Source organism: Mizuhopecten yessoensis, unplaced genomic scaffold (genome assembly GCF_002113885.1).
Source record: "Mizuhopecten yessoensis strain PY_sf001 unplaced genomic scaffold, ASM211388v2 scaffold5409, whole genome shotgun sequence".
In the NCBI taxonomy this organism is placed as follows: Eukaryota; Metazoa; Mollusca; class Bivalvia; order Pectinida; family Pectinidae; genus Mizuhopecten; species Mizuhopecten yessoensis.
Window position 1 is genome coordinate 228,348 of NW_018406035.1, and position 14,109 is coordinate 242,456.

General features: G+C 34.4%; 2 protein-coding genes across 4 annotated transcripts in view; one reads left to right on the forward strand and one right to left on the reverse strand.

The window, feature by feature from the left end:
• The window catches only part of LOC110450642 (probable serine racemase), a 17,514-nt gene extending 15,301 nt beyond the window's left edge, over positions 1–2,213 (forward strand). For all 3 annotated transcript variants that reach the window (XM_021498262.1, XM_021498263.1, XM_021498264.1), the window contains exon 9: positions 819–2,213. In XM_021498262.1, the coding sequence (XP_021353937.1) occupies positions 819–956 (138 nt within the window). In that variant the 3' untranslated portion in view covers positions 957–2,213. The remainder of the gene's footprint in view (positions 1–818) is intronic.
• A 2,379-nt stretch (positions 2,214–4,592) lies between these two features.
• The window catches only part of LOC110450657 (atrial natriuretic peptide receptor 2-like), a 48,512-nt gene continuing 38,995 nt past the window's right edge, over positions 4,593–14,109 (reverse strand). The window contains exons 17-25 of the mRNA XM_021498283.1: positions 13,619–13,784; positions 12,577–12,726; positions 11,980–12,163; positions 9,451–9,591; positions 8,104–8,296; positions 6,560–6,749; positions 6,171–6,254; positions 5,257–5,348; positions 4,593–4,840 (exon numbers count right to left, since the gene is read on the reverse strand). Coding sequence (XP_021353958.1) covers positions 4,766–4,840; positions 5,257–5,348; positions 6,171–6,254; positions 6,560–6,749; positions 8,104–8,296; positions 9,451–9,591; positions 11,980–12,163; positions 12,577–12,726; positions 13,619–13,784 — 1,275 coding nt within the window. The 3' untranslated portion in view covers positions 4,593–4,765. The remainder of the gene's footprint in view (positions 4,841–5,256; positions 5,349–6,170; positions 6,255–6,559; positions 6,750–8,103; positions 8,297–9,450; positions 9,592–11,979; positions 12,164–12,576; positions 12,727–13,618; positions 13,785–14,109) is intronic.

Consider the following 14,109-nt stretch of genomic DNA (forward strand, 5'->3'; position numbering starts at 1 on the left):
TAATAACTTGATTGGAATTATAACCTTGAATTGACAGTTTGATACTTTGAAAATTTTGAGCCAGCCCTACCCCCAAGGGCTGTAGGGTGGGGCTCAAAGGAGTCAGTGTGCTAAAATTTCTTCATTTTCCTTGTTAAGAATCAGAGGTGCTAGTTTCAAATCCTTTTTAGTCTGAAATCTGTATGCTAGATATTGAGTAAGGTGGTTTTATTGTTTTTTGTCACTTTGAATAATATTTCTGTTCATGTTAAAAACAAAATCAACTCTCTGTATAAATATATCAGGTGACCGTTAAGGCCCATGGGCCTCTTGTTTGTATATTCACCCTCTGTTGATCTTTGCCATTGATGAAAAAATTATGAAAATATATTTGGTTTTTCCTGCTTATTAAATCATCAAATATCATCACATAAAATGAATTAATGATCATCAGGAGAAACAAAAACTATAATGTATGTACCCAATATTTTCCATGGCCATGTAAAAACTGTAAAAACTAAACATGTGAATTTTTGAGAAGTTATTGAAAATTTGAAAGAATTGGCTATTATTGCATGAAAAGTGCTGGTGCATTTTTTAAATGTTTGAAACTAGATTAAAATTATTTTTTTATTGAAATAATTGTTGAAATGAACGAGATGGGATATCAACAGGTTTTAATGAGATTTTAATGGATAACATTTTAGTTCTTTGTTAACGTCTGTGAGCTAATCTTCTAACCTTTATCTGAATGAATTTGACCAACGATGTGTGACATTAGTTGTGCGAGTACAATTATTGTATACGCATTACCCATGATGTTTTGTTTATATCCCCAGCTGGTGATAGAAGCAGCGTCTGGTGCTGCTGTGGCAGCCGCCATGTCCGACAAACTGGCAGGCATGGACAAGGAAATGAAAAACATAGGAGTTATCCTGTGTGGTGGCAACGTGGATATAGAAAAACTGCCTTGGTAGTAGTCTAGGGTTGTAATGAGGTACCTAGGGGTGTTTGATACTGTGTCTTCTGTTTTCAACTTGCATTGGTACATATCAACAGTATGGGCAAACTGTAAGTCTAGCAGCATATTTGTCAAGAATTTGAATATCAGAAGCTGTATCGGAATTAGATGTGTATGTACATGTCAGCAGTGCATATGTACATAAAAAAAACATCAAGAACATAATCCTCTTGAGAAAAGTGCTGGAGGAATAAGCACTCAAATTGTCATAAATGCTTCAATAGATTATTTTAGTGTTTAAGATTTGTGATATAAATATTTGAGAAAGAAATTTCCAGCATTTTAAATGGAAACAATGTATTGTGAAAGTATTAAACCAATCATATTGCATGGATACAAAGAACTAATGTAGGAAATATATCAAATGAAGGAGTTACAATGGATAGTTCGGATGTATCAGATAATTCATAAAGGGGATAGGATATAAATAAGAACTGATGTTATGGTAAAACATATTTAATAAAGGAGATGCCTAAGGGATAATTAAGTTGCATGGATTTGTAATGGTATCGGGAACCAAACAATATTAAACAAGATGATTATATCCTATAAACATATTGAAGGTATATATATTTTATTAACATTAAACAAAATATTAACCTCAATTAAATTAATCCAACTTTATCAAATGTATCAAATTTTACTAACTGTGAAGGCTATGATTCATGTATTTAAATAAACTGTCGTGGTAAGAAGTTAATGAATGTCCTCTTTTGTAAATGATGTTAAGCTTATTCCGATTTTATAATACAATACGCATTTAACTAAGTACAAACCGTTTGTGTTTGTCCCAATGCATATTATGGATTAAGTAAAGACTATCCATGCTATTATAATAATTTGCAGTTTCCAATAAGCAATCAATTTGTGAATACATCTTTATATGTTTAATGTAAAGTGAAGAAACTATCTTAAGTCCATCAAAAATGTAAACCTCTTGAAACCTGAATCAGTACATTTGTACTTGTTTTTTTTTTATATATAATTATTTGTTTATGCATGGATGTTTTATATATACAATTGAAAATTCCAGTTTATTGTGTTACACCATGTTATATATATCACCGTATATTTGTTTTATTTACATCGTAACCAATGTTAGTGATATTATGATTGGAGAGCTAACGATTGTGCAATATATATATGGTGCTTGAATTTTATATGAATATTTAACGATGTATGGATGATGCCAGTATTAAATTACATCATTTTATAGACGAGAGTTGCTGGTGTTATATTTACCATCTATTTACTAGGTTCTATTTTACTGCACAACGTGTGTGGTGACTATTTGCTAAATTTATAGTGTGTGATATTGGATCACATGCAGAAACCATTGTGGGTGCTATATGTCACTAATTTTACACAGTTTATCATCGGTAGTATTAATTGATGGTAGTGTTTGGATTCGGTATGATACAGGAAGTTAGTTAAACGACTCAGCAGCAATAAAGTCAAGTCGGCCATGACCCAAGTAATAAGGGACACCAAAGAATACATCAAAAGAAACAGTAAAATGTTAAAATCGGCTTACATAAGTACACGGTGAAATGTTCAGATATTATTATATAAAAAAAGTATTTTAAAATTTCAGAATTTGTTGTATATACTCATTTCATACGGATCTCTCAATTCAACCGTCAGAACAGTATTTTCATATCAAGAACATCAGAACATTTGTTTTGAACCTGTCTAAAACTGGCACATTTGATCCATGTGTTTAAAACAGTTATTTTGGTTCTAGTTGTTTTCCGAGAAATAGAGATAATTAGCTTTGACTGAAATCGGAGATACACGTGTAGCTGCCTATCGACCATTTCAATTTTCTGATCAGTCTCAAAATGAGTCGCGTGCAACTAAGAGCAATAATGAACTTACATCTGAAATTGGAGAAAGATCTGTTCTGTACTTCGTGAGAAATAGCTATAACGATACTGAAATGTAAAAATCAAAGGGCGAAGTGAGCGTGTGCTGGTGCGTCATCGATCAGGTCTTAAGGTCATTGAGATCAAATATGTTAAAATATTGAAGCAACTTCTGTATAACCAAGAGGCCGAAGGTGATTTTTTAGGTCAGTAGCAAGCTGGGATAAAGCGCTATCAACTGTGTTCAAATGAATGACATTGACCCACTTCAAAGTTCATTTGGAACAGTCAAAGGTTATGATATTTAGGTTAAAAGTTAGTTGAGCTCAATTAAATACGTTTGATCTTAACCCACTTTTAAGGCTATAAGTGTGAGATTAATACCAGGTGAGCGATGCAGGCCTATAGGGCCCCTTTTTCTGATAAAAAAATCAAAATGAAACCAGAACAGGTACATTGTACATACCAAAATATAAATTAATGTACCACTTTGTATATCCATTCGAGTGATTTAAAAAAAACGTACCACAGTTTTTATCTGGGAATAACTTTTTATTTGAATTAAACTACATTCATATTTCACGGTACAGTGTAACAATAGTTAAGGAACAATGACATGTTACATGTAATATGACAGTAACGTTACAATAATTTACTATATAAACATCATACGTAAAATAACAAACAGTACGGATTTTATGTTAAACAAGTGTTGATCAAATAGACTTCTCATTTATTGGTAAGATATATTCAATTATATATACATTTTCATAGCACTGTTTCTGAAGACCCAGACCAAATTTGTTAAAATCGCTATTCATTGTATCTACTGATAAAGTATGATTTCCATGATTTATCTTGGTTCCACATATTGGATCTGATAAATCTACCGCCAGACAAGGAACTTTCGAGGCCAAAATATATCCCAGACTAATTTTGGCTTCAATCTTTATTGAAGAGGCATGATTTCGGGGTTAACCTTTATTTCCCTCATTGGGCCTCACTCCTCCTCTCCCGAAAGCCACACCATTCTTTTGCACAGCATTGAATTCCCTTGATCAAACATGACGTCGCGCCACGGTATAACTGACTTGGTGTTTAAAACTGCAGTATGCGAGCTAAAATCTGAAATAATATCTTGTTCAAAATATATTCGTATTCTCTAGGGTCCAAATAAAAAAACTTCCATTATTTAAGATGCTGTATCTTCGTATTTGGATAATTTCCAAAGTCCAGTTTTCTGCTTTCTTGGAAGAACCAAACTGTTATGCATATTCTGTGACATAATCGCATTGTCATGCATGATAGTTCCGCTTGGACCGTGTGGCTACGTTCTGATAAATAACAGCAATGCTGTAGTACACTATGGCTGCTCTTTATGGATAGATGTTATCGAAACAAGGGTGTTAGTTTGTGATGCAAAGTGGCCTTTGTGTTACACACGATAGTTACTCTGTACTGGGCAGTTGGGTAAACCACGGACTTAATCTAACTCCGTGGGTAAACACAAGAATTTCACTGAAGTGGATGTGTCGCTTGACCCCGCTAGTTCATATGTTACTCTTCAGATTTGGATAAAAATACTTTCTAGAAATGTTCGCAAAGAACCTTACTGTAGTTTCTCGACGCAGAAAGTAATAGATATTATACGCATGTGTAAAAGTTCATGCAAGTCAAAGCAGTTCTTCAAGGGTTATCGCTGGCGGCCCTTATGCTTTTCAGATTTGGTTTCTTTTTTTACAATCACTTTTATGTGGGGTTACAATATTTGTTACTAAGTTGGGGTTTGTTTTACAAGACCACTAGTTGAGGGTACATACAATATAGTTATTATTTCTCTGGTGAGCAAAATGTTTGTTTTACAATATCACTTCTTTGTGAAAGTGAATGTAGATATTTGTTACTCCGTGGTTGGTAGCGGTTTGTTGAATCCGGTTTTGTCACTCAGCCAGTATGTTGTCATGGCTCCTTTACCCTGAAAGAAATGGATATATGAGTTACGTTCTTGTGTCATACCAGTCTCATTATTCATGAGTTCCACACGTAAGTGATGATAACAGTCGAATTGGCTTACTTTAGATCCGGATTGTATTGATAAAAGTATTCACTTAAATTTTTGTTTAAACGAGAAAGAACAAAATAATTCAAGTTAATTGAAATAATGAATTAGTTAACAATATATTTCCCAAAACGTTTTTATGTTTTAACAAATGAAAATAAAATTGATTACTTTCAATAACGTTTTGAAAATAAAATTGAATCAAAGAATGACACAGAAATTATATTTCAGTTTAAGTTCTGACATTAACCCAGCAATAATAAATGTAATTATGCTGAGATAGAATATGCAAAAGTTGAGACGTGAACTATTAACCCATCCGTTATGCATACCTTAATAACAAGATCTCCCCGGAGGCTGATGTGGTATACTCCGTATGTATCCAAAGCGTCCTTGGTAACACTACTGATGTGGATCCTCTTGGCTGTGATGGATGAAATTTAAACATTCAGACGGCTATATACAGATAAAATAAGCATATATTGGAACATTAAAAAAGACTTTCAAACATTTCCAACATGAAAAAATAATAATAGTTACTTTGGTTGGTTTCATATGCATTTTCATTCAAGATTTCAATCATTAACTCGTTTATTAGACATTACTAATGATAGGACTTATAGTTGGTATGTTGATAAAGCGTATACCCTTTTTTCAATGCCTGTACATCTTCAAGGAAAGAATCAACAGAAATACGAAGAAGGATGCACCTATTACAGTCTGTGTGCCCATGTTTACGGCATGAAATGTCCATAACGTCCCTTTTAGACTCTTTGTGATATTATAGGTAAAAATAATGGCAATCCAAAGGTCTAGTTTATGTATCTCGAGACAGTAATACAGTAAAACCCTTTCTACAATTGTATACCTTCTTCATGTTTGTTGCCTCTTTAACGCACATTCTGTTTATTTAATTTCTACTGCGTTTCCATGTAATACTTTTATTGTGTTGGCGGGACTTTCCGTTTGTGAGTTGGGTCTAACACTTCAGTTATTTCAAAATCATGCGAAGTGAGGGAGCACCTTTTCAAGATATAATTTGTGGATGCAGTTGAACAAATAAGGTTTATTGCACATTGTGGCAAATAAGTCCATCTAGGACTCATTAGTGGTACTAAAAGAACAAATAAAAGATGGGGTTTTAAGTTTTTAATTAGATGTGTAAGGTGTTTCGTTTGATGTTTAAAGTATGTTTTCTTTAATAAACGTGTAAGTCATCAAGTAATGAATATAATATGGTATTAACCTTCTCCGTTCGATTCCATCCTGGACGCAGTATTTACTGTATCTCCAAAAAGGCAATACCGTGGCATGGTCAGACCAACGACGCCTGTAATAAGAGCAATGTCATTAATAGATTATGAGTGTTTATATTGTGGACGTAATACCCAACTGATTTCCAATAAAATAAAGAAATATTCACTATTACAAATCGTATTTGAAGATATCCGTTAATTCGACTAATTTCTCTTTCGATATTATCTACGGGCGAATCAACAAATGAAGTAAAATAATATGGAATCACTTGTAGAGACTACTATTGAAAAAGATTGAAAACGATTTTGAAAGATCTTATTGTAGACCTACGAGGTGATTCTGCACCAAGATATCTATATTGTGATGAGATTAATTTACCTGCACAGCAAGCCCCGGTGTGAAGGCCGATGCGCACTCTGATTTCATCATCGGGTCTGTGTCTCAGACGAAACGACATGACAGAACTGAGGATGTTGAGGGACATGTCAGCTATATGGGACGCGTGAGAATTACCTCCCTTACGGGAAAGTCCTCCAACAACCATGTAGGCGTCCCCAATCGTCTCAACCTAATATCAAATTAAATACATTTTGGTACTGGAATTACGATCTTATTTTGTCCTGTTGTTTGGCACTTCCGTTTAGTATTTAGTTGTATTTTTAGTTTACAAAACAATAATCAGACATCCGTCAAGATAGAGGTTAAAGAAGGAAATAGGACAGAAACCGCTTTACCTTTTCACCCCCCATGAAATTCCTCACACGAAGATAATTCTGGTGTCATGTAAGTATGAGTTCTGGGGTGATTTCTATGAAAACGTAAGCGATGCATTTTCAAGGAATAAATAAGAGGCAACTTAGTTTGCGTAAACGAGGTCTGTTAATGCCATGCATTGCATTATCATACATGTACCTACCCACAACTGAGGCTGAAGTGATCTACATTGTAACACGTACGTGTTTTTTATTCGTTTGAAATATAGTAAAACAAATCACACAACCTAGTAAGACTTGTCAGAGGGGAGGGAACAGTTTGTTTGTAAAATTGTTTTACGTTCATACAACAGCCAAGGTGATATGAAGGCCCTAATTATTGAGATATGTGTGATAGATGAATTGTGGATGCTCCAACATTAGTCGCCTCCGACAATTACATATGGTGGGATACAACAGAATATTCTTTCCAATATCCCAGATATATTTTAAGGAAAAGTGTCTAATGGTCCATTGTTCATGTAGCAGTAACGCCGACCGACGGGTTCTGACCCAGTACATACAACCCCAAGTCCTTAAATGGCTATTAGTAATGTGTGTATATAATACTAGATATTTTAACAAACGATTGTTAATCGTTCATGCAGCAGTAAGGTAAAAACAACAGCCGGCTTACCCGTTTTCAATTAAATATGACCGAGTGGAAGTGTGATGGATGCTTTTGGCAAGGTAAATAAATGTTTTACACCCGTTGAAACATTAGAGATATTTATTTTTTATTTTTACTTTTAACATCTTTATTGATTCTTAGCGCTTTAATTTGAAATACCTCACTGTTGAATTAAGTGTTGAACGTTTGCCAAAGTGGAGAACGCAATTGGTTTTATCCCAAAGCTGCAACATACTAGAGTCTTCAAATGGTAATTGTTCCAGTTAACCGGTCGTCAGCATTATGTCATCGGGTAGAATTTCGTGCTAGGTGCATTCAGCATAGTTATTAAGTAACGTAACGCTCTATAGTCTACAATTGGCGTTCTTCAATTTCACCAACTATCGATGGGACGCTTTTCCCATATGGGTACCCAACGTTATCTATAGTTTTGTAGCTACTTGCAATATTTAACGTATTTCATTGCTGATACTTTACAGTATGATATGGTTCATGTCACTTGCATCGTTAATATTTACGTAATATGATATAATAGTTACTTTGTACACATCAAACTTGGCGATAATGTCGTCGAAAAGAGTGTAGAGGTCATTCAGAAGGTCAACAACTTGCAAAGGAGTACTAGCGGCTGATATGCTGGTGAATCCAACGATGTCCGAAAAGAAAATCGTTACAGCTTCAAAGGCCTCCGGGTCCACAGACTTTCCGGACTTCAATTTCTCAGCAACGGCCCTACAATAAACATGCTAATTAGGATGTTGATATCTATATCAAGGGTCAAGGTATTGTTTTATTTTATTTATTTGTGTGACATTTTTAACATTTTATTCTAAATTTAATTCGTTAACGAGTTTGCTAGGTCTGTGAAGGTTTGAAAACTTTCAAGAAATGTCTTTTTGGCTACTTAGGAACGAGTAGCTGTAGACATAGAGGTTACACAACAAGTAGCTGTAGACATGTTTGTCTACTTAGGAACGAGTAGCTGTAGACATGTTTGTCTACTTAGGAACGAGTAGCTGTAGACATGTTTGTCTACTTAGGAACGAGTAGCTGTAGACATGTTTGTCTACTTAGGAACGAGTAGCTGTAGACATGTTTGTCTACTTAGGAACGAGTAGCTGTAGACATGTTTGTCTACTTAGGAACGAGTAGCTGTAGACATGTTTGTCTACTTAGGAACGAGTAGCTGTAGACATGTTTGTCTACTTAGGAACGAGTAGCTGTAGACATGTTTGTCTACTTAGGAACGAGTAGCTGTAGACATGTTTGTCTACTTAGGAACGAGTAGCTGTAGACATGTTTGTCTACTAAGGAACGAGTAGCTGTAGACATGTTTGTCTACTTAGGAACGAGTAGCTGAAGACATAGAGGTTACACAACGATGAGCTGTAGACATAGAGGTTACACAACGAGTAGCTGTAGACAGGTTTGTCTACTTAGGAACGAGTAGCTGTAGACATAGAGTTTACACAACGAGTAGCTGTAGACATAGAGGTTACACAACGAGTAGCTGTAGACATGTTTGTCTACTTAGGAACGTGTAGCTGTAGACAGGTTTATCTACTTAGGAACGAGTAGCTGCAGACAGGTTTGTCTACTTAGGAACGAGTAGCTGTAGACATGTTTGTCTACTTAGGAACGAGCAGCTGTAGACATGTTTGTCTACTTAGGAACGAGTAGCTGCTGACAGGTTTGTCTACTTAGGAACGAGTAGCTGTAGACAGGTTTGTCTACTTAGGAACGAGTAGCTGTAGACAGGTTTCTCTACTTAGGAACGGGTAGCTGTAGACTTAGAGGTTACACAACGAGTAGCTGTAGACAGGTTTATTGTACATTAGTGTTCTCGTGTTTAGTTTTATTGGGTTTAATGTCCTATTAGTTCTTACTGAGGCAGCATTCTGTAGAGAAGGCGATCCGTTTTTTGTTTCTCCTCCGACAATTCAATGGTTCTATGTTCTACTAGCTCTTCCAGGTTGTTGGCGTATTTCTCAAGCCTGGCTATCATGTCATCAAGTATTCCGACTTTCCTTAAAAAAGAGAATATTAACAGTTAGAATGTCGGACGACCAAATTCATCGCACTTTGGACATAAGATGCAATTCACTTATTATTACTAAGGCCATTACTTTCTTATCACACTAACACATGTATATTGTATAGTACTTTTCGTTAAGTTTTATATGTTAGCGATAATATTAAGATTTTTTCATATAAATAACATTGCAGGTATTTCCCATTTTTGGTTTGGTTTAATATGTTTAGCGTCTTATTAACAGCTAAGGTAATCTAAGGGGCAGCAGCCTTCCTTTATGCTATGTTTGATTTCTTGGTCCAACAAATGCTGCATAGCGAATTTGATGGTGAGAATATCAACCGTTAAAGAGGAATATACTTTCAATATCTCCAATGCCAAACGACACATAGCGAAACGATAAAGGAGGTTTCGTAGGAAATATGATTGAGATTCGTAGGTTTGTGTACTGATTATATTTGAACAGTGGGGTCGTTTCCCTGCTATGGTCCTGGGACTACGTTACCATAGGGTGGGTCGCTCCCCGTGCTTCATTCATGTAGCATGATAGAGTTTCATGTCCAGCGGTTGTTTACATGCTAATAAGTAAGTGATATCAACCTTTTTTTACTCACGAGGAAAGTTTATGGCACTCTCTCCTGTGAACTTACTGTCTAAATACCACAAAACAGGATATCCCGTTCGATCTCCACAACGGTTATCCATTATCATCTTTTACATATTTCCATTTGAATAAGTAATTAGTTGCAGATGTATACGCACTAATCCCTAATAGCCATTAATAATTCCCATATGTAATCTCTGTTGAAGCCGTATGTCTATACAAACTATAATCTTAGTGTCTACAACTATGGCAGTTAAAATCGACTGAATGTAAATCATCATATATCAATAACATAGAAACTGTAAATTCAATCATAAAATCTTTTGTTTTTTTTCAATTCTGAAATTGTATTCTTCTTCAACTATAGATATTACTCAGATTTTATTATGCATACATACCTGAAATTTGGGTTTATTTTACCACCAATGTATTATATCGTCTATGTAAGTATTAGGAGTCGATATGGATACTAGCAACAGGATAAGGAATGGCGCTGTTGGTATATCATGGATATATATGGTAAACAACTCTCAAAATCAAAAACATCGTTTACTAACATCGTTATATATCCGGATAAGTTCCAGTGAGAGCTACATGTACCTGATGTTGACGGCATTAGCAATGAACGTTTTAATGATGAAATGTCTTAGTATTCCTTGCAAAAAATAAATATATGAAGCAGCTAACTCGCGGGCAATTCACCAGGCCGGAAATCTGCAAATTTTTATGACACAGATTTTGAGATGTAACGACATACGCAAGAAGTTATGGTATGAATATGTAGTCATCGCATCAGACACAATGCTGTGATATCTGTTTCGTTATAACATCAGATACAATGCTGTGATATATGTTTCGTTATAACATCAGACACAATGCTGGGATATATGTTTCGTTATAACATCAGATACAATGCTGTGATATATGTATCGATATAACATCAGATACAATGCTGTGATATATGTATCGATATAACATCAGACACAATGCTGGAATATATGTATCGATATAACATCAGACACAATGATGTGATATCTGTTTCGTTATAACATCAGACACAATGCTGTGATATCTGTTTCGTTATAACATCAGATACAATGCTGTGATATATGTTTCGTTATAACATCAGACACAATGCTGGGATATATGTTTCGTTATAACATCAGATACAATGCTGTGATATATGTATCGATATAACATCAGATACAATGCTGTGATATATGTATCGATATAACATCAGACACAATGCTGGAATATATGTATCGATATAACATCAGACACAATGATGTGATATCTGTTTCGTTATAACATCAGATACAATGCTGTGATATCTGTTTCGTTATAACATCAGATACAATGCTGTGATATATGTTTCGTTATAACATCAGACACAATGCTGGGATATATGTATCGATATAACATCAGACACAATGATGTGATATCTGTTTCGTTATAACATCAGATACAATGCTGTGATATCTGTTTCGTTATAACATCAGATACAATGCTGTGATATATGTTTCGTTATAACATCAGACACAATGCTGGGATATATGTATCGATATAACATCAGACACAATGATGTGATATCTGTTTCGTTATAACATCAGATACAATGCTGTGATATCTGTTTCGTTATAACATCAGATACAATGCTGTGATATATGTTTCGTTATAACACCAGACACAATGATGTGATATGTGTTTCGTTATAGCGTCAATCGTTATCACATATAAATCGCTTTGAGACCCCAACAAGGTGTAGAATAGGTGTCTTACTTTCCAATGTGTTGACTTTTGATGATACTTTTGATCGTACTGTGCGATGGTCGGTCTGCTGCCTCCTCCCTCCAGCAATGTTTCATGAGATCAATGAGTCCTGGTTTCTCGTCATTTGAGTATTTCATGTCCGTATCAGGACGACAAAGTGTCTGTCCGCCGTCCTTTATTTTGGATATGATATCTGGAAAAATATGTCATGATAACATACAAAAATGGATGCGATACTATTTCTTATAGTTTGAAATTATATACATGTACAACGCATATATTTAGCAACAACTCTCTAATCTTTGATGGAAACCATTAGGCAATCGATAGTTGCAATAATACAATCAAGTTTACAGAAATACATTTAAACACTTCGATTATTGCGTCTGTTACGCACCATTTAAAATAAATATTATATTTTATTTCAAACGCCTCAAATACATATAGTTAATAGACGATATCCAAGCCCATAAGATAAAGGTTAAAACTGTTTTACATATCCCACGAGACCCATTGGTACAAGCTAGAACACATATATACAAATGCAGTTGCTGTCCTGGCAAAGTAAAAGCTATGGTAAGTCAGTGCGTTCCTGTTGGACCATACCCCTTGCAGTTAATGTAGATATCGGAAAGACTCCCATTCGGAAGTATGTTTCGTGTAGGATAATTCCAAACGAGTAGATATCTCCAGCTTGCGTGCCATTCCTATGCTGCACAGGTGACCGTAATAACTCAGGGGCGGTCCACAACAAAGCTACAAATTAAGCATATAGGCACACTTAATTTAAACATTAACTCAGTTTTTATACTATGATGATATTCATTTAGATGACCTTTAGGTTATATTGTTATACAAAGTGTACATTCAAAACACTTAGAATAACTCTTTTATTTCTATCTTTTAATCTGCGTTCTATTCTGTGTATCTGAATTGTGAATAGAATAAGATATATATGCATAAGCATGTTTCTAGATAACTAAATACACAAACGACCCGTTTATTTCAGCTGTTTAAAACCCAGCTATTTATATTTTTCCCACAGCGGATGCTTCTTATCGCAATATGATAGAAAATTTATGACCAGAAATACGCAAATAAGTCAAGAACAACTATTTCAAAGATGAGTAAGTCCACACGCATTTATATGTTGTCATGATTTTATATTTTAATTATTATTAACGGAATTGTCCCATCAAATATTAATTTGAAAAACAACCCAAAGCCAATAATCGAACAGTACTCGAAAGCAGCTTCACTTTTAAAACACTAATAAAGTGTTTGATATTTTTTCCAGGCTTGCAATTTTTTTTATTATTTTTTTGCATGCCGAAATATTATCATTTCTGACATTAGAGTAATGTTGCAACTTACCCTTACATTAAAAGATTTTGATGGAAGTAATATTACCCTCGATCATTGACGTAGAGTTTTTTTCCAAATACGGAGTGTTATTTTCTGCCTGAATGTATTGTATTAACAAAAATACAGATCATATCCGGTCAACAAAGCATTAAATAACGAAATAACAAATAAAAATGTTGCTATAGGAAATGTTTAAGAGAGACAACCAAGTGGAATCTAATTCATACGGTAATGTCACAATCAATTGTGAGCTCATTCACAGTAACCATTCACTATCATCTACCTTTATACCGCTCCTCCTCATATTCTCTCTGATCTGTATTAGACCCCACAAATCCAAAGATGCCGTAGTCAGACAGCTTCAGAACCCAGCGATTGTCCACAATACAATTAGAACTCTTCAACCTCCCAAATGACTTCAACGCAGACTCCGACAAATATATCAATCCCTTAAAACACATGAAATTTCTGTCATATTAAAACGAGAAAACGTTCATTTACCACATATTATTAGTGTTTTAATTAAGTATGTGTTTATGTGTGAGTATATCAATTATTAGTTTGTTAATTAAGTATGTATATATATGTGAGTATATTAATTATTAGTTTGTTGATTAAGAATGTATTTATATGTGATTATATTAATTAATAGTTTGTTAATTAGGTATGTGTTTATGTGTGAGTATATCAATTATTAGTTTGTTAATTAAGTATGCATTTATATGTTAGTATATTAATTATTAGTTTGTTAATTAAGTTTGTATTTATATGTGA